Genomic DNA, 24,847 nt, shown 5'->3' on the forward strand with positions numbered 1-24,847 from the left:
TCATCACTGTCACAAAAAAATAACTTTTACATGAGGAGAAAAAACATGTTTTCAACTTTCAATGTTAGTTAATGCAACAATATTTTATTCAAAATCATTTTTGAGCATTTCTACTGAAATTTTGACACCTTGTAAACGGCTGGTGTTTTCAAATTATGTAAAAAAATGACAAAAAAAATGGAGGTACAAGGTTTCATATCAACAGCTGCGATGTGTAAGTTATGCAGCTATGAGAGTGAGGGCCCACGTATGAGCCCTTGCTGTGGTTAACACTGTTATTAACACCACAACACTTGTCACAGCATGAAATCCGGCCTCCACGCTCACATCACACCAGTGTGGAACTCTCAGAAGGAAACCAGAGGAACATCAGTAAGGTAAGAACGTTGCAGGCCTTTTCTGGTTGTGCCTTTGTACAGCAGGAGGTCTCAGTAAAGAAACTGGCTCCTCGCTTCCCACTGAGCTGTGTTTGCTCAACTCGGTAGCAGTTTCCTCAGAGCCATGGGCTGGATCCTGGGGCTATCACCCTCAGGCCAGGTTCATTCAGAGCCACGGTGGCTCTCAGCCTCGCCTCACCTCACCTCAGAAAACCCAGGGGAACTTCACAGGGAAAAGCACGACAAAAACACTGGCAAACTTCCTGACCCCCTACAGAGAGCTTCGGCGCCTTCATCAGTGAGCCATCAAGTTCAAACCAGGGTTTGAACTCCAACCTTAAAAGAGAAAGCGATGGAGTCTTGATGTGGAGAGAAAACAGAGCGAGGAAGAAAAGGGAAAATGATTGAGAATCCTCAGTGCCGTCTTGAATCAGCCCCTCGTCCCTGGAGACGCTAAGCAGACAGGGCAGCGGTGCGTGCGGGAGCTAATCGGAGCGAAATGGGGAACATTGCGCAGGCCTGAATATGTCAGTGCGGCTGCGAGGGCTGGGGGAGCCGCCGCCTTCGCCGCCTTCGCTTGTTTACCGCAGAAGACTACCCCGAGCTGTCAGGCCCGGCAATTTTCTTCCCTCACAACCTCTTTTATTTGTCATATTCGGCTGAAAATAAAGACACAAGGACAAAAGTTGGTGAAGACAAACAGGGAAAGGAGTTGGGGAGTTGGAGAGAGAAGAAGGCCTGACAAAACTTTCCTATTCTGGTAACTCTTGGGGTACTTTGTGTCCTGTAAATTCAGAGTGACATTAGTGAGAGAGTTTTTTTCCCCCTCCTTCTTCATCAGCTTGCTAGAGTCGGGGGGGGGATTGGGGAGATTGGGGATTTCAGTGGTGGCGGCAGCACTCGGCTACGTGGCTGGGCTTGTTGACGTGAACCGTGTTTGGGATGATGGAGCTGAGAGGCTTAGCTAATTTGGGAGAGAGAGAGAGAGAGAGAGAGAGAGAGCGTGAGAGAGTGGGGGGATTTGGGGCCTTTTGTTGCAGCTCGTTTGATCTGTGAGCAGGGAAAAAATGGCCTCCGAGATGTCGTGGAAATGAGAGAATTATTGCTGGGTTTTTTTTCTCCCACTCTCTCTTTGCCTTATTTAACAACATACAGATATCCTACCACTCTCCTCGTCAAACGTTCGAGATATTTTTCCCTCCTGGTCGATAATAACTTCCACTTTCTAAACCCTGATTGTTAATTGCTAATTACTCTCCTCCTAGCCGTGCATCAAAAGGCAGGAGAAAGCCATGCTAAGCGGATCAAAAGCAGTCTGGCTCTGGCACTTCCAGGTTTCTGCTTTTGTCTCCCCCTCATTCTGCTTAGGCGTGTAAATGAGGTTTGTTTTTGATGGGGGGTTGACAAGATGAATGCAGATTTTCTTCTGTCTTCCTCTGGGCTGCGATCAGAAGCGTTCGATTTAAACCTGTCATGGATTTACACAAGCACAACCCCTCAGGTGCTTCAGGCCTGGCACACGGCTTTTGGCTTTCCTGCTATTTAGCAGGGAATTAAGAGGGATTGACACTCCATTTGGGATGGACCATCTCCAATTGCACTATAAAGCCACTGTTCCCAGCCTCAGTCACTGAAGATAAGGCCAGTGATTTCAAGTCTCTCAGCATCCTATTTGCGTGTGTGGAGGAGCTGAGCCACATCTTACACTCGTTTTGCTACTTTACATAACCTCAGATAATGGTTGTTAAGATTTCATCTGAACTGTAGGCCCAGTGCAGTGAAATGTTCTGTGTGCGATGTGAACTCCTAAGAAGTAATGTTTTGGATACATTATTTAGTTCACGCTTACCCCAGATGTAGTCGATCAGCCAAGACATGGTTTGATGACCATATTTTGCTTCTTTACTTTTAAACTGGAGCTAATGTTGCTAACAAACACTAGACATCAATAGTTACCCAAATCTTTTTTGTAAATACATCCTCAAAACATCTCTCAAATCAATTTTATTAAGGTCGTACAGAGACTGTGAACTATAAAAATGAACAAAAATCACCGTGTAGCTGAATGCTGCAGGAAGCCATTATAGACCACAGAGGTGTCATGCCAAATTCAACCTCCCCTTCGCATGCATGTCCATAATGCATGTATATGTATGCAATTTCTGGTGTTTCCTTTTATGAATAGCTGTTAATCTTGACTCAATTAAATTTTAAGTTTGTTTTTAAAGCTCACAGTAAGTCATACTGCGTTCTACCCCACATCAACAAGCCTGCACAACCTTAATGAAGACCAGGATTGATCAGGTTTTGAAAATATTTTGAGCAATGTATTCTCAGAAAACATTTGGGTGACTCTTCACTTCTTGTGTTTGTTAGTAATATTAGCCTCAAACTAGAGAACATCTGTCATATCTAAACCAAATCTGGGGTTAGTGGAATGTATTTATTTATTTTTTATTTATTTATTTATTTTTTTTTGCTTATCTGTTTCTTTGAAACCCTAAAGCTCCGTATATGAGTCTATTCCTCAGTTGCTCACTGTGATAACTTTATAACTTGTATATTAGTTGCATAGTTACTCAGGTATTGGACTTACTCAACAATAAGTGATGAGTTTAATTCCAAAAAGCTGTATATCCATTTGTAACAATTTTTTGAAAAGAATAACAGGTGTTGTATAATGTAAAAAATGTATACTGTTTATCTAATAAAGGTGGTATTAATCATAATATAGCACTGATATTTCTTGCATGAGTAAAGCCCACTGCCAACAATGTATATCATGAAAAAAAAGAACATTCTTGAATGCTTTTTAGAAAGAAATGCTGCAAGTCTGAAGATAAATACCTGGATAATAGGCCTGTAATTTAAAGAGTTAACTATAATTAAAACTGTGATTATTTTTCTCTGACTTATTCTGTCTGTGAGGTCCATCTTTGTCTTTCAATCCCTTCTTCCTGTCCTCCACTTTCACTTTTCCCTTCTACTCACCATCTCTCCCAATCTCATCCTCCTGTTCTTCAGTTTGTGTACGTTCCTGTGGCCTGCTTGCAGCGCTACCTTGCCGGCTGTCAGGGCAGATTGAGTGCTGGCCGCTGTGGAGCTGTCAAGGTGAGGGACATGTTCTGATGGCCTGTCTCACTGATAGACCTGTCAGGTGGAGTGACACACAGTCAGAGTCACTCAGACAGCTGCATGGAGTGGATCAGGAGGCCGGGGGCCCCCTGTTTACCTTCCCAAAAATGTTTACAACTGTGGAGACACTGGAATCTTTGAGTGCACTCTCCATGACTTTTTATTTCCTTGAACTGATTCAATAGATACAGTATATAAGACTGGTTTCCTGGAACCAAATTAAGCTTAAGTATGGACTGAAAAGGCTTTTCAGTAGTGAATCACCACTGACATCACAGGTTAGTCCAAGACTAGCCCTAATCCCTGTCTAGAAAACTGTCTCATGATGTAATTATTAGATCTGGAATGCTATTTTCCTGTTAATCCTAATGATTGTCAGACATGCTGCAGAAAAACATGCTAATGCTTTACTCCAGACGTCTTGACTTGTTTGAAATGTGTCAGGCTAACAGAATCACCTTAGTGTTGGTTTTACAGGTTCTGCATGGTCTGGTCCACAGATCAGGTCAAGTCTGGTGTCATCAGCCTAAAAAGTCAACCTACGTTTACTTGCTGTGAAGTCAGTAGCATTAAAACAAGGTGAATGACATGGGCCCTAGAATGGTGCTCTGCAGTACACCACTAGTGCTTCGTAACATGTTTAATTACATGCCATCAGCAGATAAGCCCTGTCTGCTACAGTGATGGAACCATCGCTGAATGGTTTGATCTTTACCCCCACAAGAAAACATGTGCAGCAGCAGTGCTGGAATTACGTTGTCAGTGTCCTTCACAGCTCAATGGAAAGAGCAACAGATGATGCTTCTGAAGGAAACATGCTGTCAGGACTATAGAATATGGCTTTGCATCTGTTCAGTGATCGTTTTTTACTTGTAGATCTTGCCTCAAGGTGACTTACCTTTAATATTGAAAACCTGGTCTTTAATATATATAGATGATTCCATAGTATCTTTAACCTTGGACATGGACATGAAAGGAAAAAGCACCCTTTTTTAGTACTGAGCTATACAAGAGCACTTGTTAAATGGTTTGGATTGCTTTGCAGATGTGATCACACACAGCTGTAAGCTGTTGCCCTCTGCCCGCGGCCCTCTGGCCTGAAGGTCATGCCTGTGAGGTATTCACGGCACCCCCATAGCAGAGAGAAAGCAACTCAGCTAAGGCAGTGCATGGGTGGGTGGGAGGTGGTCCTGCTCCGCGCGTGCCAAGTGACACAAACCCCCTTTGGCAGTCTAATTAAATTTTCCACATTTCAACACTCACATTCAACCATTAAGCCTCAGTTCAACCATAAGCAATGGGAGCTGTAGACTCCAGCAAGGGACCCAGAGACCCCTCAATCTTTACTGCTTCTACTCTGTCCAAAATGAATCAAATGAATCTTCCTGTTACAGAAAGTGGTGTCAGTGTCTATCAACACGGCCTCTTCTGGCCTTTGTTTTGAATCGGTGATACACATTGTGCTTCTATTTCTCTTCAATCCTCCATCTTCTGCCGAGATCAGGCGTTAGATCTAAGCAGGTGGAGATAAGTGATGTTTCATGCGTGCACCGACAGGCCAGACATGGTACGAAACAATGGCTGCTGTGTACAGACTGCGTGCACAAAGCTTTTTTTATTCGCAAATGTGCAGCAAGAAACAAGATCTAAGAAGCAGATGAAATATGATAAGACAGTGGAGGCTTTCACACTGTGAAGAGTAGATGCTTTAGACAGAGATTGTGTCGGATATTGGCTCAGCCACTGTGACACGCAGTGAGTTTAACACATTTTGACAAAGTGTTACTCAGGGTCACAGCTTCACCATGGCACAGTGTGATGTTCTTTTAGGTTAGAAGGTCAGAAAATGGGCACTTTCCGAACTTGCACATTCACCATTCAAATGCTGATATATATATATATATATATATATATATATATATATATATATTGTGTCCGTTTTTTCATTATTTTACGCACTTTGAAAATACCAGCTACCTTTTACAAAAACGTAGGCTATCACTGGGGCAGTACCCTTCTGGACACTGGGGTGGGACCCTCAAGGGTACATCTCAGTACCTTTAGTCAGGGAACATCATTGCACCACAATTCTTTGCAATTATATTTATAATTATATTTTCTAAGTCGTATTGACTCCACACACCCCGTCTCGTCTCCAGCCTTTTTACTTTATTGCTCGGTTTTAAAACAATAGGTTATGAAAATGTACAAATATGTACTTTTCACCTGGAAAAACTTATTTAAGGTTCACAATTGGACCTTAAACCCACTGTTGTACCTTTGAGGGAACATTTATATTATTTGTACCTTGATGAACGAAAAATGTACCTTCATAGTACCTTTATTTCTAACAGTGTATATTGTGTCAGAATTCCATGATGAACACATGACAATGGAAACGGTCCAAAATGAATTCAAATAAAATCTTGTTATATTAACTTACATTGAAAGTTCAAAGAGTTTTTTTGCTTTTTCTCTAAAGTTACTTTTTTGGAGATGCAACAATATGCTTTTTTCTTGGTATTCTATGTCACATAAAATGTGTTGTAAGCATCTGCACTAAAAAATATGAGGAGATATATGTTCACTGAGATGCATGCAAAGATTTCAACACAATGAATTTGAATCTGCTCATATTTATTATTCCACAGGCTCTTTACATCTGCATTACTGTACAGACCTTTGTACTTCATAACATATTACCCATCAAATAGTATCATATCGCTGCTGTCAGAACAAAACCTTGTATCTCCATTTTTGTAATAAATAATTTGAAATTGCCTGTTCAACTTTACATTGTGTGTAAATTTCATGATGGATGGATCAAAAGAAACGGCCAAAAATTACTTGGAAAAAAGTCTGGTTCCATTGACATTAAAAGTATGGTACGTTTTTTTTCCTTCTCCTGTAAAGTTAGCATTTTGGAGATACAAGGTTTTGTTCCAACAGCAGCGATATGCTGCTACCAAACTTCTACTGACACTGAAGTGCTGTCATTATGCTGTTATTGAGCACATGGGTGTTTAGTCTTGGTGCTGTGTCTTGTCATGTGGACACTTAGTCCTTGCGTTGTCCTGTCATGCTCTACATGTTTCTTGTTGCAGTAGACGCTCGACTGCTAAAGACACTCCATTTTCATTCAGTTTCGCTGCATGTCTACACACAACTGTAAGGGCGCCCTGGTCAAATTCCATATTTAGTTGAAGTGAAAATAAGCACTCGTCCTCTGCAGAGAACACATTTTAATGCGCAATTACTGTTTTTTTTTCCTCATTTAATATATTACATACAACATAAAATGTGGCCTGTGCAAAAGTTATGGCACATTTTATTTTGTATGTCTTATTGTTTTTCCAATGTGTTAAACTCAGCAAATAAACAGATACTAGCAGAAAAAAAATGCCATATTTGACGTTTGTTTCTTGTCAGGGGTGTCAAACTGAATGAGTAAAAGGGCCATATTAGAAAATCTCAACAAATCTGTGGGCCAAAAAAAAATTAAATGTTTTCATTTCATTTTTAATTAATGCTGTGCTGTAATGCGAACTGCCCATCGTTTATTCAAAATACGCAAAAACATCAACAGTAAAATACAGGTACTTGTAGTAGACCTTGAAATATTACATGAATACTTGAAATATTCAAAATGTAAATGTCCCCAAGTGCTCAATAATTTAAACCTACCTATCTCCTTGAACTAGGCACCTGGCATCTTTTCTTGCATGATCATTCATTCTTGGGCTCAGTTTCTAAACTGCTGAGCTGATGTTGGGTGTTTATAGGTTGAAGTGCAGCTGAAATGCAGCTGGTGTGTTTGGTGATATGACTGGTTTGAAACTGTGTAGAATTGAAGTGTAACCACTGTCCCATAGATTGTTGTTGGGGTAGGAGAGTCAGAGTGCACATTATGTTGCAGTGCATGCTGGGGACTGTAGTACAGCGAGTTGTGAAACGGGTTAATATTAATAGAAAATTAAAATTTGTTTGCGGGCCAGATAGGATTGTGTCACGGGCCTTGTGAGCTGTAGAGGATGTGTTCATTTTACTTAGAAAATCACAGTACATTTCATTTGCCCAGGGATGACATCAAGAAATCTAAGTCTACATCCATAAACAACACATGATTATGGAATTTATTTATATTTATTCATTTGTTTATAGGTTTCAATGAAAAGTTGAAAATATAGATGCTTTCAAAACGTCTATAGTCTTATAAATTGGAAATCAGTCCTAAAAATGCACCCCTCCCTCCTTTCCCACACTCCCCACATCGTCTTTACGCTTCTCTCTCTCTCTCTCTCTCTCTCTCTCACCAGCAATGCTTGTTGTGGTAAGCTGCACCTGCTTTTCTACTGCCAACTTTGTGTCTTTCCCATTCATTCAGCTTTGCATTCCAGTCGTGTACGCTACACAGCAGACGGGATGCGGACGGCGCTACAGGAACCTTATCAGATCTGAAAGTCAAACAACAGAGGTGCACTTGTGTTTTGAGCAAATCCATTAGCATTCCACACTACTTGGTAACCCCCCCCTCGCCCATCCCATTCTTAGCCTACTTCTTGTAAATCTTATGGAACAACGTCACCAGCGACCAGACACAAACTTCCCCTCTGCATTCCGTATGATGAAGAGCACTTATTGGTGAAAACAAACAGCGAAGGAGTGATGTGCCCTTGTTTCTTTCCTCTGCTTCAGTCTCGGAACGGTGACTTGTTGTGATGGGTCATAGTTCCCTTGACCAAACGCGCTAGATTACGGGAAGACCCCTCGAGAGTGGGGCTGACACCTTCTGCCCTGTTTTGTAGTCCCCCCACCTCTCCTCTTTCTCCCCTATTTGTTCAGTTCTTCCATCACACTCCTCTTTCCCCCCTCGTTGTTTTTAAGGTAGCCACCGCACCGTTCCGTCGCTCTTTGTTTCAAGTCAGCCATGCATCTGTGACGCACTTCCTTCCATTGTAGCAGGAACACACGGCCCTTTGTAGTAATCGCTCTCTCTCCCCAAACCACAGCACCGACGTATGCTGGTCTTCATGTAAAGACAGCACATTAGCGCATCAGTGCCACTTTTCTGGGTTAAAAACCAGCATTTCCTGTTAATGATTTGGGGCTGAGGGTAAAGAGAGAGCGCTCGCTGACAGGATGGAATGATGTCATGACGGAAATAATGCACTCGATCGGTTCATGCCTGTCGAAATGGGTCCACCAGGCTGGAGAGAGAGCGAGAGCATTTGGTGGACACATTAAGAGAAGACTAAATGTTGAATGCCAGCTTCCATGACAACACTGAGTCATTGGAGAGAGGTCACCAGGTTTTCCCTTCATTCACAAACAAATAAACACATATATTCTATTGCCAAGCTTGTGGTTTTGGGGGGTTTTCAGTGGACACGTTGTTGTCCTCAGTAAGCACAGATGTAGATGCACTGTTTGCTTGGCTCCTCTTCATCAACATACAAGAATTTATATTGCATATTTGCTTGAACTTTGTCAGAGTGCCGCTGATTTAATCAATGGAAAGCCCCTTGAGATGCAGCATCTCATTTTCAAGGGGGTCCTTGAACCTGCAGTAGACAGAGTACCGTAATTGAAGTTAATGACAGAAACGTCAGCAACTCAAATTAGTTGTCTTACCTCTTCTCTCCTAAATGCATTACCTGAGCAATGGATATCATCCGGCAGGTAAATTACACACAATAGACAAACCAGTGCTGCATCTCAATCGTTCCTGTAATGCAATTGGCCTAATCAGTGGAAATGTTCCAGCATGAATTCATTTACTCCCCCCGGAGCCTCATATTCCCCCTGGGCCTGGAATGTTCACATTGTGGCTGTCTGCTGTTTTGCACTGCTCAGCATTAGTTGCCAAGGAAACCTGCAAATAAAATTTGAAGAGATAGTCGGGTTGCTAATCTGTATCAGCTGTCCTCGCCGCTCTGTAATCCATAAGGCATCTGCCTGGTGGCCTCAGTCAGAGACGCTCACACACCCAGACAGACAGGTCATTTAGACCAGCGCTGCCCGGTCCAGCCAAACAGCAGAGTAAGCTTAGTTAAGCTTAGTGTCGGGAACGTTACCAAACAGTCAGTTCAGTGTATTTAAGAAATAACTGTGGCTTTGGGAGTGGACTGAGAGTGGACAGTAGGGAAGCGTAAGGGTTAATTCATTAATTAGTTTGTGTTTACAGATGTTTTGCCCCTCCCCCTTTTTTCATGAGATATTTCTGAGAAGGCCAAGTTTAAAATGGAAAATAAGTGAAAAACCAAGAGTTTCCAAACTGGAGTGCAAAAAATGATTAAAATATACTGAAAAAATGGGACTCCTAACAACCACCCCCTTCAAAACAGTACTCACCTGTGAGAAGACAACTTAGCGCTATGAGTTTGAAAGGATGTGTAGCTGTCAAGAAGCCTCACTGAGAAAAGGAAACAGACAAAAAAGAAAATAATTTGCAAATCAAGCAAAGAAGCTGCTGGTGTTACTTGCGAGAAGCAGGAAATTCAACCAACTCCTAAGGCTGAACTTCGGAGGTGTGGAAAAATAGGTCACGTTGAAAAACTAAAAGGAAATCCCCTGACAAGAGCTGTAATAAGGACGTCAAAGACCACCTTTCCTTTGTTTCAATCTCAGTCAAAATGGCCAATAAGAATATTCTTACCGAAAAATGAACTCCACTGAAAAATTTACTTGCCAAGCCATGGGCCGGCTGGCAGGCCCAAAGCTTTATTACACACTTCTATAACCTAAGAAAAGCTCCATTAGTTTGCATTGAAGTCCCTGTAGTTACTGAATAATAAGCCTTAGTATGTGAATGTTAGGAATGTTAACCTGGAATGTTAGGGGGTTAAATAAGTGAAGTGTTGTCTCTGACTTTTGCAGTACTACATCACACAGTACTCTGTGTAATAATTTATATAACATATAGTGCTATATGTAAGGTATAAATTACCACAGCGCATGAGTCAACTCACCGTGTCCCAAAGTGGCCCCCGTATTACACATAGGTAGAGGTCTGATTGTGATCAGTTTGTGCTTCAGTCGTGTCTACGTTTTTTGCACCTACCTTACACCATCTCACTCTGCACTCACGTGTATGTAAAGGCATAAAGGGTTATCAGATTAGGATCCAGGAATATGTCTGATGATATAATCTGGGTTAGAGTGTTAATCCTTTAATCACAACATTGTCCTCTGGTTTTAGTAGGAGGGGTTGAGCTTTAAGTCAGCCAGCCGACGAGATAAATGTGCCAGTAGGTCCTCAAATCCTCAAACAATGTCTCTATGAAGAACTTTATGCGCTTTCCTTACTCTGTGACATTCTGTCTCAACTTCTGTTTTAATTATACACATTATTATTTGGCATTCATGCAGATTTCCACAAAGATGTAGCCATTTACAGAGTAAAGAAGTGTGACAGTTGGCCAGATGCAGTGTGTTAGTTCCTTGCAGTAAAATAGTAATGCAGTTAGCAAGGGTGCAAATCCTTGTCTGGCTCTTGATATGAACTCTGTGCATGGTAAAATGGCTCTGCTGTGCACGGTTGGCCTACGGCATACACAATTTTACATGCACCACTCTGTGTGCCTGCAGCACGCTCCATCCGTATTAACACAGGGAACATCTCCACCTGCCTGATCTATATACGGATTTGGTGCTAATTCTCCATGCGCTCCGCTTTAAGTCCCCTTTCCCTGCGTAAAGAGAGATCGTAACTGTGCAAGTCAGTGCATGACGCTCGCCAGGGCCGAGCACACACGTCACTGCTGAACCGCTGAACCGCTGAACTGCTTCACTGAGAGCCTCCTAACTTCCTATAGAGCTTATCAGAGAGATCAGATAGCAAACGCACAGGGGTTGTCCTCAAAGAAACCGTGAAGTCTAAGAAACACTGAAAAAAGCAAGTCAACTATGAACTGGCTGCTAATTTGCTAATTGTGAGTAGTCTGTATCTGTAGGTAACAGCATTTACTGAGCTCTACTGTGTTGTCTAGTTTTGCTAGAGTGGTGTAATAATGCATTGCCAGTGATATTAGTGGAACTACATTGATTGAACAGGCCGGTCAGTGGAGCTGCTCAGTCTCAGTCTACTTTAGAACGCATGATTTCTGGGATTATCACAACCTTTAAATTGGTTACTGTGCATTAGCCACTTTCTAATAAACTTTCTAATAGCAGAAGAGCTTCACTTGAAGCAGTTTGCATTTCAGCCTGTGGTTCTGAGGAGTTCTGGGTCTTGAAAACAGACCCATAATACCCTCAACATCTATACAATCAATGCACATGTATCAAGTAGCAGTGAATAATTACCCGGACTACTGTACACCTAACTGTGCAAAAAATTAACTGTATTATTTTTCATGGAAAATAAAATAGAAGTACACATGCAATATTTGCAACCATCAAATTTAAAATGTTACAAGATGTTTAAATAAAGAAATTATGTCATTAAATTGAATGACATGAAAACACCAGCTGCCCTTTACATTGTGTGAACATTTCATAATGAATGGACCACAATTATCCACAATTACTTGGAATAAAAACTTTAAATAATACATTAACCTCCATTATAAGTACAACATTACTAATTTGAAAATATGAGATTTTGGTTTAATAGCGATAATATGTTATAATGTATATAATATAATAACTCAATGAAAAGATAATAAATGAGGTAAATAAGTTACACACAGGTCTGCAGACACCACCCAGTTCACCTCATAAAGGCCTTTGGGTTGGGATTGCAGTGCTGAGCTGAATCAGGTGAGTTAGAGGTACAGGGCTGTGGTCTGCAGTCTGAACTCACTGAGCATACGGTATCTCCATGTGCTCTGAGCTTTAGAGAGGTTTAGATCAGTGTGACGATGGTGCAGTGAGTGATGATCGATGTTTATGCAGGCGTGACGCCACCACCAGCGTGCTTTTGTCATCAAAGGCACTAATCACTCAGGAATTAATGGATTATTATCCTCAAGTTGCCAGCAGGGGCTCATTGTTCAGTGTGTCATATCTTGGCCTTGTTTTTGTTTAATTTCAAGATCATTTATTACTTTTCAATGAGGTATAACTTATCAGTTACTGGAAATATTCATGAGCAAAAGCAACCTCATTATCATCCTCATTTCACTTGTGTCCCACATGCATACACACACACGTACATACACATATAAGAGTTTAAAGGGCTCACACCCTACAATTTTCTTTCCCCCTGTGTGTTTCTGTTGTATATGTGCAGTCATAGTTCTCATTATTTGATAATTACAACTTCTCTTTATTGCTCAAACTCAAACAGGCTGTTTTTGTTACTGTGCCTTTAAGGCTGATATATGTATATGAGTTCTGTCTGTTCTGGTTGACTGCTCTGTAATGTGCATGGTTCAAAAAGCAGCCTGAAACACTCCTTATAACTTCAATGTGAATAGGTGGAGCTTAGGCTTACCTTTGGCTGAAAATGCAGCTTTATGTAAATATGTTTTTTGTGACATCACATAAACAATTAATTTAAAATAGGCTGTTTGTACAGCTTAGTTTCAATATATGTGTGGGTACATTCTGCAACTTTACATTTGTTTGCACTCTGCATCAAAACTCCAAAAAGTCTGGGCAAAAACTCATTTTTCTGTGATATGGGCCCTTTAAAAATGTGCATTTGCTCACTGTTTCTTATACACTGAGACGCTGGTGCATTAGAGCTGTGATTGTGATTGAGTGCAATGATATCAGTCTGCGCTCTGCACCCCAAACACAGGACCCCCCTAACAAAATGCACCTTGTTTGTGCCACCGGCGACATCTATCTGCCGTGCAGTCCGGCATTTCTGCAGGAGTCTGAATTTCCTGCCCACTGCCCAGAGACACCTGTTTCCAATCTCTGCATCAGTGGCGTGGAGTGCAGTTACAACACAGCAGATAGAGCGTTAGAGGATCTAGATAATAAAATAAATAAAACACATAAAATGCGGTGAGATAGATAGATAGATAGATAGATAGATAGATAGATAGATAGATAGATAGAGCTCCAGATCAAACGAGAGAGAGAGAGAGAGAGAGAGAGAGAGAGAGAGAGAACGTTAAACACAATAGGATCCCAATAGCAGCATATAGTTGTGAGGAGTCGCAGCAGCTCGTACATTTGAAGCTCCAGTCCAGATCAAACTGAGCTGAGAGAGAGAGAGAGAGAGAGAGAGAGAGAGACTGAGAGAGAGACTGAGAGAGAGAGAGAGAGAGAGACTGAGAGAGAGAGAGAGAGAGACTGAGAGAGGGACTAAGAGGGAATCCCTCCGCCGGGACCTGTAGGAAACCCATGCGCGTGTGCGCACTGACGCAACTGCCCATTTTAGGAAAGAACGTCAATGGCCGAAACCAACTGAGGCAGAGAAGAGGGGGGAGCGCGAGCAGCCACACGAGCTCAAAACTCCCACAAATCACCTTGATCTCACTTTAAACTCGGTCTACTGCGCTCGATAAAGTCTGTTAATACTTTCCTCCACATCTCTGCGAAAGCGTGTCTGACCGAACGGCGATCTTTGCGCTGAACGCTCACTCGCCCCCTCACTGACGTCGGACTTGGTCTCGGACCGAGTGCGCAGATTGGCGTTGAAAAGCAGTTGCGAAGCGCAGTAGTGCCATTGGAGTGAGTCATCGCGCAGAAAGGTGGACGCGCAGAGCGAGCAGGAGGGCAGAAAGAGGAAAAAAGAGAAAAAGGACGCGCATCTGAAAAGGTGAAGGTAGCGCTGTCGCTCCTTTGAGTCATATCGCCAAAAACGGGACAAAAACAGGGACGAAACCTGCGCCGAGTTTCATTTACAGAAAGTAGGTGCACAAGAGACATTTTAGTTCATTGTAAAGAGAAAAAAAAGATTTTCGTAGAAGTTTTTATTAGTCACTCTAGCTTTGGTTTACAGCGGGGGAGGCACCTTTACTTTTTTAATTTTTTAATCACAACCTGTTTACTGGACTAAACGAACACTTGCAAGACTGCAGTTCTCTGATTTATAACAGTATAACTTACATCCGGATTTGTAGACCTGTTTGACCATTTTATAGCCTGATTGTTTGGATATTAGACTGCTTTTAATTCACATTAGGCTTTCTTAGCTCACGCTAAGGGACCTCAACTGTGGGTTTTTTTGCTTGGAAGTGCAAGAAGACACTCTAAACGTGTGGGAGATCACTACCAACCTCTGAAATTTGCCTATTTTTTTTTTATTATTTTGCTGGATCATGTACCAGGAGTACTCCGGGAGCAGCAGCAGCGCCTCCCCGGGCCAGCAGGACTCCTTCCCCAGCGGGAGCCCCCTCTCAGCCTCCAGCTACCAGGTACAGTCCCACCACCTCCACCACCACCACCGGGCCCTACACAGCTCGGCTAGGCCACTGCACACACCTGTAGGCACGGGGCTGCTGTCCACCCGGTGTCAGGGAGTCAGGCAGAGCCTCTTAACAGCACTTCCAGTACCTTACTGAGCTTTATTCTCTGTTGGGTCCACTGCCAATGGAAAATAACACCACACTCGTTGTTTAAAATTAAAAGTAAGCTAATCGACCTGGATGCCTTCAGAATTTAAGTTGAATCTTCAACACAGTTGATCTCCAGTAAAAGTTTGCTTTACCAAAAAGGAATCAGAAAAAAAATGGATTAAATTAAATTGATTTCATTTTTTATTCTGGACTGAAGTGTTCTTATAGATTATAGTGCAATATAATTTTAATGCAGTGACATTCACACCATTTAATAAGTACAATTCAATCTCCCCTGTGCTAAAATCACATTATTCATAAACCAGAATAGTTTCTTTCTAAAGGAATGCACTGAATTTATATATATATAATATATATATATATATATGTATGTATGTATGTATGTATGTATGTGTGTGTGTGTATATACATATATATATATATATATATATATATATATATATATATATATATATATATATATATATATATATATATAAACGTATGTATGTAATGTGTGTATATAACAACTAAATGGAGGGGCACCACACCAAAAATCCCCCGTTTAATTAATTTTACAGTGTTTATTTGTGTCCAGATGGACTTTAATTAACACTGTAGCTGTTAATTCATCACTGTTGGGTGTTAATTCAGCACTGTAGATGTTAACGGTTGAGGCTTGTAATATATATTAACGGTTGAGTCTTATACATGCAGTAGAGACAGGGAATAAGCCTTGATGTGCGGTTATATGATTTTCTGAGCTGAAGTGTGTGTGGGTGGTGGGCGTAAATGTGAAAGCAGCCCACCGAGACTGCGCACACACTGACCGCAGGATGCTCTCCACTTCCACTGCCACAGTACACTCAACTCTGAAATCATATCAAACGTAATGCGGCTCTGAGATGACATGTGTCGGAAACCATAGCCTAGAGCCAGAGAACAGACAGAACGCGCCTTACAGCCGCGAGAAATAAGCAGCTTCTGAGTTTGAGTGTCTATAATAAGCCTTACAGCTGTAAAATAACACGTACTGCCCGAATAAAGCGCTGCTTACTATTAGTTTGGATGAGTATTACAACAGCTGTCTTAAGGAAATTGCTTCATTATTTCTGGGAAGATGCTTATTTTGCGCTCCAGTGTAAAATAAAGGCACTTTTGTTACCGTCGTGCGTCAGACCTTTGGCATTTCTCTTTTTTTTAACATCATTTGAGCCACTTCCGGGGGACTGCGTGCAGTTCTCAAGTGCAAATCGTCCATAAACTCCCCACAGACATTCACATAAAACCACATAACTCATAAAGCCCGTTTGTCCCATAACCCATAGAGACTGCGTGCGTTTAATAGGACGAGCCAGTTTCCATAGTCTGTGCACGGAGGTCACAGATTTATCAATATTTGGTACTGAAAGAAACACTCAGAGATCATTTCTAAAAGAACTGCGCGAAGTTGCTAAAGTTTGTGAGAAAGTTGAGAAGCGCTCCGCAGATCAGAGTTAAACAGTTCCAGAGAAAAGGCAGCGTGTCTTAGCTCCCGGTTTTTCCCCACCACCAGCGGTCACACAAACCCCGCCCACTGTGTTGGGATTGGCAGTAAGCCCCCGCCCCCCTGCGCTGGGATTGGCACGAAAGCCCTGCCCCCTGCGCTAGGACTGGCTACTGGTTCGCTCTCATGAGCAGCGCGCCGATTGGACAGTTGAGAAAGTCACCATAGCAACCGTAGAAAACAGTGGAACTTGAGAGCTCACAGAAATAAGGAAAATCTCTGGAACAGCCAGAACAAATAAATAATCGATAATTAATCTCAGTTCAGCATCACTAACTAGATTTAAAGCAAAATAGAAAGACTGGTAAATTTGCATATTTAAATTAGGAGCTCTAACCACCAGCCAGTCCCTGCTTAGGAGGTGGGATTGTCTGAATACAAGTGCGGAAATATACACATATATATCTATATATCTATATCTATATCTATCTATCTATATCTATCTATCTATCTATCTATCTATCTATATATATATATATATATATATATATATATATATAATACATACGTAGTTATATAGTTATGATGTCTAAACTTGATGAATTCCAGAGAATGGACATAAAAAAAACACTCATGTGAAAGTACTTTATGAGAAGAAGAGCAGAACAGCTCTCTCTGAATGGAGCCCAAACGTTGGGCTTGGCACCGAGTCCTGGTATTTTGTGATTTCCAGAAATGACGTGGTCCAGCACAGAGCAGCTGACTTGCTGTAAATGAAGCCCCTTAAACCACCTTCCCGTTAGAAATCCCTCTGGGATGTGGGAATGTGAGGGAATTCTCACTCCTGCCATCACTAAATATAACACATTTCCCGACTTACTGGAAAGAATTTGTGTAATTTAACACTTTGGCATGACTCAGATAAGCAGTTCCACCAACTTTAACTCCGCAGTGTTACATATTAATCATGTTTTTGATAAGTGGGCAGGTTAATGAGTAGCCTTTGTCTGTGGGTAACACATTCAACAACAAAACAAGCTCCAGTGACTGAGCTCTAACTCAGGATGAAATGACCTGAGAGAGACTTGGGTTCAGGTTCAGTTATTTGGGAAAATAGTGATTATGCATTGATAAGAGAGCAGAAATGCACAGGAGTAGTGCGCACCTACATAGTCTTTCCATTTAGTGCCTTTAATACATTTCTAAAACATTTCCTTTGTTTTTTTCTGATTCCGTTGTGTACGGGTCACAGCTTGAATGTGAAGTAACCATCTTTTCTGCTCGATTTCCACACACTGAGTGACTCTGTTTCCCGTTGCATCACTGAGGCCATTATCTTAACCCTAATGGGCTGCTGTCAGAGAGGACTATGGGCTTTCCCATGATTCACTGAGTGTGTCATCGTGTCGCTATGAGGGTCATGCAGACGAGGGACTGCAGTCAGAGCTGCTGCACAAAGTGATTCATTACTCTGTGATGATGGTGGTGCATGGAGCAGATAAATGGTAGATGGAGTGATGCGAGTCACATCACAAAACTTAAGAACAAATTACACAGATTTGTCAAAGGGCTAAATCCATTAGAGCAGGGGTGCATAAACTTTTGGTCTTAGGGGCCAAAGTACAATGTTTGTGGTGGGTCAAGGGCCAAAAAGTCCAATAAATAGACAAATAAAGAAGTTTGATAGGTTTTAAATCGAGTTTTAATACATACTAACTTTAAAAAATACACTGTTAGAAGAATTTATATATAGTATCTATACAGTTATATGCAGAAGTTTGAATATCAGCTGTCAAATGACATGTTTTGTTGATTTACTAAGTCAAAAGAAGTGACACATCATCTACAGGGACCAAACCTAAATACGACACTGTATACTGTAACTGTACAGTATAATTATTTATTATTCTGCACAATTTGGTGCACAATTTCTGTTTATTTGCTAAATTTAACACATCATAAAAGAAAGAAAACATAAAATGTGCCATAATTTTTGCCCAAGCCACATTTTAAAATCACAAAATCAACAAAACATGTCATGTGACCTTGGGAACCCAAACTTCTGCATACCACTGTATGTTTTCTGTCTCACTGAGTGAGGGAGTGGGGTTTGGATAGCTTTCTGGAGGGCTGAATCAAACGTCCTCACACTTTGGGCAGCCCTGCTTTAGAGAGTTTGACTCTTTTCCAAGACAGTTCAGTGCTCTCATCACTTCCCTATCTCCCCCCCCGCACCCCTCTTTTCTTCTGCAGAAGTACAGAGTCGACATGCCTGGCTCTAGTAGTGCCTTTATTCCCACCATTAACGCCATAACCACCAGCCAGGACCTGCAGTGGATGGTCCAGCCCACAGTCATCACCTCCATGTCCAACCCATACTCACGCTCACACCCGTACGGCCTGCCTGTGTCCAGCGGCCCCGGACTCCTCGGCCACACCGCCCTCGCACGACCTGGGGTCATCCGCTCCATCGGTGACGCTCGCGGACGACGCAAAAGAGATGAGCAGGTGAGCGCTGCTGTTTTAGTACAGACCTTTCTGTTCTTATTCATAGTACATAGATTAGTAGCTCATACAGTGTATATAATTATACACTAGCTAGACATTAGCTAGACATCAAACATCACTGTCCCACAAAAACATGTGTCTCCATTTTTGTTGATTTTTTATTTGTCTACATTGTTTGAGAATGGCAGTTGTCCTTTACATTGTGTGGACATTTCTTGATAAATGGACCAACAGAAATGCTGCAAAATTACTTAAAAATCTCTTTACCATAGCTTACATTAAAAGTTAAGGTTTTTACTTTCTCCTGTGAAGTGACTGTTTAAATGATAAATAATATAATATAATAATCTGTTTATAGGTCAAGTTGTCTAACTCGAGATTTGATCTACTTTAAAATATGATGCATTCTGAATGTGGCTTTTATTATAGCTTCATTCTCAGTCTTACATGTATTACATGTTTTGCTGATTTTCTGAGATGAAAATAAGTTAACATCCTCTACAGAGAACTGTAATACACAATTACTGTTTATTTGCTGAATTGAACATTTTAACATTTATATTTAATGTTTTTCAAATATGTTAAACTCAGCAACAGTTTAACTACTTTAACTTAAATCATATTTAAGGTTGCTCCCTGTAGTGGAAGTGTTAACCTATTTTCAATCAACAAAACATGTGATTTGACCAATGGTGTTCAAACATTTGCATACAATTATTTTATTTTAATTATTTTATTAATCTGTCTACAACCAGATTGGCTTTATATCATTGAAAACATTGATTCCAAACTTTTGAACAGTCGTGCATAAGACTTTGTACAAAATGTAGTCCACTGTGAATGATAACTGCTGAGCAGAGAGGCAGATGCCAGTGGATATTTTTGTTTCTGTATGAAAGCTCATCGCTCCTGTTGTTCATTACAGCTGACGCCAGAGGAAGAGGAAAAAAGGAGAGTGAGACGAGAGAGGAACAAGCTGGCTGCGGCTAAGTGCCGAAATCGGAGGAGAGAGCTGACCGAGATGCTGCAAGGGGTGAGTTTCTAGTCATTTTAAACAAGAATGTATCTACCATACACAAAAACATACATGAGGGAACATAGAAAGTGTCTGCAGAAGTAGCACCATGGAAACCTCAGGGCTCATGTTAAAGCACTCTTAGAAAAAAAGATTTAAATGCCTGTTTGAATACTTCTGGAAGAAGGGGTTTAATTGAATGCAGCAGTTTGAGTCCATCTGGTCTTTTTCAGGTTTATTTTTTGCAACTAGTTATTATGTTAAAGTGTATAAGAGAGGGAAGTTACGTCAGTGGCCCCGCACTTTTAGCTGCTCTTGCCCGCAGTCAGAAGTGCAGCTATAAAAGCCCAATGTTGTCTGGCAGCACGTGGGAATGCCCCCTCGTCCAGACGATATGTGCTGTAATTGAACTAATTAGCTCCACAATGCCATCTCTCAAGCTGTCCGACCGAAACCACGAGGGAGGAATGTGCTGCAGGGGGTGGACGAGACCAAATGTCTGATACTGTGAAGAAGAAACCACACAAGCCATCAGAACGTACACATTGCTATCTCCCTTCACTTCCCTTCCTTTGCCTCCCCCTCCTTCTCTGCTTCAGTCTTCACCAAATAAGGAGCTATCATAAAGCTTTGATGGCAGGGTGCTCTTTGCCATCTCCCATCTTCTTTCTCTTTCTTTCTTTGTAATGGTGGAGGCTACTTTGCTTTTAGTTTCCTTCTTCCTCATACCAACACACATAGACAGCCTGCGATTTATCTCTGGTCGTCTAGTCAGGCTGTCTGGGTCTGTTTAACCCCCCAACCCCAGAGGGTGAGAGGGTGTGGCAAAACAGTTATGGAATAAACCCAGCAATGCACACTACCAATTTGAGCCTTTAAAAGTGGGGGCACCGCATGTATGTTCGCACTTCAGTTCCTTGCACTCATTACTACATAACTACATATTAGTTACATAGTAATTACAGCATAATGTATAGTAGTTGTTGAAGAATAGTGTCTTAAGATCAATAACTGAATGATAAGCTGTAATAAGCAATAATACTCCATTAATAACTTAATTAATAATTAATTAGCTCCTTAAATAGGATTGCATGCGAGTGGCAACAGTCGTGGTAGATCAGAAAGTACAGAGTGTTGGGGATTATTTGGTGTTAGGGTGTGGCATATATGGCACTGAGGTCATAGAGTTCAAACAGGGATAGGCCCTGTGAGCAGACACTGTGCAGATTTATCTGCTCTGTTCCCTCGGGTGTACCTTACACCCACTTATTGTAAATTTACAACGAGTGACTATAACCTCATGTACACCACCCTTGTAGTTATCAAGAGTGACTGAAGGAACTTGTTCTTTAAAAAGTTGACAAAAAGTTTTTTTTTTTTGGAGTAATGTGATAAAATAACAACTTTTAGCTCAAGTACAGAAAACATACAGCTCTTTATATACAAAAAGTAAAAGAACTAAATGTGTGTTTTTTGTTTATTGAAACTTTTCAGCTCATTTTTTGTGCCTTTTTTGTGTTTTTCTAAATAAAGGAGACTGAAAAGTTGGAGGAGGAGAAAGCTGACCTACAGAAAGAGATTGAGACACTGCAGAAGGAGAAGGACAAGCTGGAGTTCATGCTGGTGGCCCACAACCCGGTCTGCAAGCTGCCTCCAGACGAACGCCACCAGGGGTCACTTCCCCAGCAGTGCACCCCTCTCCCCTTGACCATGCGCCCTGGCCTGGGCTCACGGGGCCCGCTCAACACCCTGAGCCCGGTGGTGGTGAAGCAGGAGCCCATGGAGGATGACTACGAGGAAGACGAGAGCAAAAGCCAGCACTCGGTCATCAAGCCCATCTGCCTGGGCGGGGGCGCATACTGCTCTGACGGCGACAGCCTAAACACTCCCGTGGTGGCCGCGTCCACTCCGGTGTCCACCCCCAGCAACCCCAGCCTCATCTTCACCTACCCCAGCATGCTGGAACCCGAAAGCCCCTCGCCATCTTCAGAGTCTTGCTCCAAAGCCCACCGGCGCAGCAGCAGCAGTGGAGACCAGTCGTCAGACTCGCTCAACTCGCCCACCCTGCTGGCTCTCTGAGTCGCAGCCCAGCCGCACTCTTTCATCCCCAGCTGGGAACCGTCCCAGGACCTCATCTCTACAAAGCCGAGAACCCTCAAGGGCTAGTTTGCTCGTTTTATTTAAAATGTCTCAGAAGGGATTTTTTTTTCCGTTTGTTTTGTTTATGTGTTTGTGAGAATCAAACATTTTCACCCACGACGACAAAGAACAACAAGGCTGGACTGGAATTGAGACCAGAATTGAGACTTAACACAAGAACGAAGAGGAGACCTTTGGTTTTCCTCTGATCGCGCTCGCCGTGTTCGGTCGCGAGCATTCGATAACACCATTCGAAAAAGTGTTTTTCCCATCGTTTGGGAAAAGACAGGGACAGCGAAAAGGGGTTGGGGAAGCCCCCGTTCGGTACAGTCTGGGATCGGACACTACAGAGTTAGGTGGACGTCCTCAACAAACCAGCTTGACATTTACATTGACTGCCCTTTGTATTTATGACCTATGTGAATATATTGTCCGGTTGTATATTGTGTCCTGCTGTTTAAAACATGTCAAGGGTTCACTGGATGAGCCTCAGTGTCTCAAAGAGAAAGAAACAAACGTGTATTATTAAAGGCTGACCTCTTCGACTTTATCAATACCTGGCACAGGAACCATGGTAATGTTGCAAACTTTTACATTATTTTTGCTATGTATATTAAAAAGAAAAAAAGAAACACTTCACTGAATTTATTGTCAGGGATTTTTGTCTGTGTGAGTGAGCCACACAAGCATTACTAAAAGCAATTGCACACAGCGTACAAAACATGTCAGAACACAGGGGTATGTACCTGAGGACAAACTCTAGCCATATTAGGTTCAGCCTCCAACCCTTTACAAGGCAATACTGCTTTCTATTGGGCAGACACTGTGGTATTAAAATGGAAATAATGATTATGACTATGTATTACTTTTCTAACGTACTTTCACGGCTTGATCGATAGATGTCGTTTTTTGCAGACTTGTAGAGTTTGAAGCCAAATGGACACCCTCAAACACTGGGCGAGCCTCAACCGCCAGACATGGGACCAGATGCACTTTGTTACTGATCACAAAAAAAAAAACAGCGGCATTCCTTTTACAGTCGAACGTAGAAAGAACGAGCTGAATGCCTGCCAGGAATCACGGACGTGATGCTGAGACACTTCTAATTTCTTGCTAGTGCGAAGAACTGATATCAGTTGCAATATTTCTGAACTGTTTACTTCAAACATTCCTTTGGGAAGCGGACGGGATAGTGCTGTATCGGAGAGCGCTGTCATCTTTGCCAGACCAAAGCGGAATAATGCTGGGGTAGATCTGAAGGAATCTTCTTTGTTGCTTATTTATGTTGGGAATTTTTCAAGGCCACCAAGGATCTGGAAGAGAATTACGATTTTTCTAATGAACGAGAGAGAATAAAGGAATATAGTGGAGAAAATCAGTTGAATACCAAAAAAAAAAACAAAGTGCGTGACGACTTGAGTTGTAACCAGTCTGTCTGTCAGTCTTTGGACCCTTAAAGATCTTTAAGCAAGCCATCTATGAACCCCTCTGTACATGTCCTGCTTTCCAATCTTTTCTCCTTTTAATTGCTTTATCTGTTTTAAAGACAGAAAACAACAACAAAAACAGCAATATGTATGTCAGTGTTTGTTCCTTTGGTTATTTAAATGGATTATGATAATAATAAACAAAACAAAACAAAAAAAAAACATGCAAATGGTATTCTTGATAGTTGTACTTTGCTTGTCCACACAGTTTGATTATGTTGGTGGGTATCTCATGATTGTTAGACTTTGCTACTTCTCTGTTTTTTTTTTCTTAAGTCGGTCTATATTTGGCTGAATGCACCTCTCTCATCCGTCGGTAAGCCATTCGCTACCAGTTTTCCACAGGCAATAACACTCCATCACCCTCCATAGTGCCTCTATTCAGTCAGTGACATATAGTTGTATGCAAACCTGCACTACTTATAAGACAAATTGGCAATAGCTAGTGTGTCATTGGTACCATTTTTTTGTCCCAAGAGCATTTTACATCACAAAAATCACCATTTCAAATCAAATGCTTCACTAACAGCCATGAATTATACAGGGCTTCATACATAATCTGTGATCCTGCATATTGGAACTATTGCTAAGATACAGCTGGTCCCTTCTGGGGCTCAAGCCACGTGAGCCATCAAAGACACGTGGCGTTGAGGAGATCTTACCATGTTCATGTAAAATTGAGAATTTCCATTCGGAATGATATGCGGACATACGTGAAGCACGTGGTTCTAAACCTCCGACGCTAAAAGCATCCTGGTGGGCAAGGTGCATTCGGTACCTGATATTATGTCACTTTTATGAACATGAATGGATGGCTCAGTATTTCACTTGATCAAATGATGTAATAAATCCTGATTCTTTACTAAGTTGACATCTTGGTGTTAGGAGTGAAATCTATTTCAGAATCATTCAAGAGCTTTTACAGTTGTGTTTGGAGCTGTATGTGTCTGTTGTGAAAATGTCTTACTTTCAAATAAATAAGTAAATGAATAAACAAACAAGATATTGTGGTTTGTTTTACTTCATTTGTTATGCAATTCTCACTTCCTTTCATTCATTTCTTTGCTTATTCCGGTCACACATCAGGGCCTAAAGCAATCCTATGCTGGTAATTCATACTGATTATTGCCGTGTTATTCCAGTGAATCAGGTCCAGCGTCAGTTTTGCAATTCACTGTGTTGCAATAGCTGCTCAGAAATGAGCTCTTGGATGAAGCCCAACAGCACAACAATAAAAGAGGCTG

At 41.6% G+C, this 24,847-nt stretch overlaps 1 protein-coding gene across 3 annotated transcripts; it reads left to right on the forward strand.

Moving 5' to 3' along the window:
* The first annotated feature begins 14,118 nt into the window (after positions 1-14,118).
* Positions 14,119-23,564, forward strand: fosl2 (FOS like 2, AP-1 transcription factor subunit). 3 transcript variants are annotated; one of them, XM_036593219.1, is made up of 5 exons: positions 14,119-14,229; positions 14,741-14,827; positions 18,708-18,962; positions 19,888-19,995; positions 21,511-23,564. In XM_036593219.1, the coding sequence occupies exons 3-5, from the start codon at positions 18,723-18,725 to the stop codon at positions 22,054-22,056; spliced, it is 894 nt and encodes a 297-aa protein (XP_036449112.1). In that variant the 5' UTR covers positions 14,119-14,229; positions 14,741-14,827; positions 18,708-18,722; the 3' UTR covers positions 22,057-23,564. The 3 variants fall into 3 exon arrangements, with proteins under 3 accessions (XP_036449112.1, XP_036449111.1, XP_036449110.1); XM_036593218.1 differs by having other exon boundaries at positions 14,120-14,320; XM_036593217.1 differs by lacking the exon at positions 14,119-14,229 and having other exon boundaries at positions 14,732-14,827.
* Positions 23,565-24,847: the final 1,283 nt, after the last annotated feature.

Source organism: Colossoma macropomum, unplaced genomic scaffold, assembly GCF_904425465.1.
Source record: "Colossoma macropomum unplaced genomic scaffold, Colossoma_macropomum, whole genome shotgun sequence".
Lineage (NCBI taxonomy): Eukaryota > Metazoa > Chordata > Actinopteri > Characiformes > Serrasalmidae > Colossoma > Colossoma macropomum.

Bases quoted from the DNA above. Each gene is read 5' to 3' on its own strand.
- fosl2 (XM_036593217.1), top strand. From the start codon at position 14,732: ATGTACCAGGAGTACTCCGGGAGCAGCAGCAGCGCCTCCCCGGGCCAG. The intron at 14,828-18,707 runs GTACAGTCCCAC...TTTCTTCTGCAG, and splicing joins TCTCAGCCTCCAGCTACCAG to AAGTACAGAGTCGACATGCC. The intron at 18,963-19,887 runs GTGAGCGCTGCT...TGTTCATTACAG, and splicing joins GACGCAAAAGAGATGAGCAG to CTGACGCCAGAGGAAGAGGA.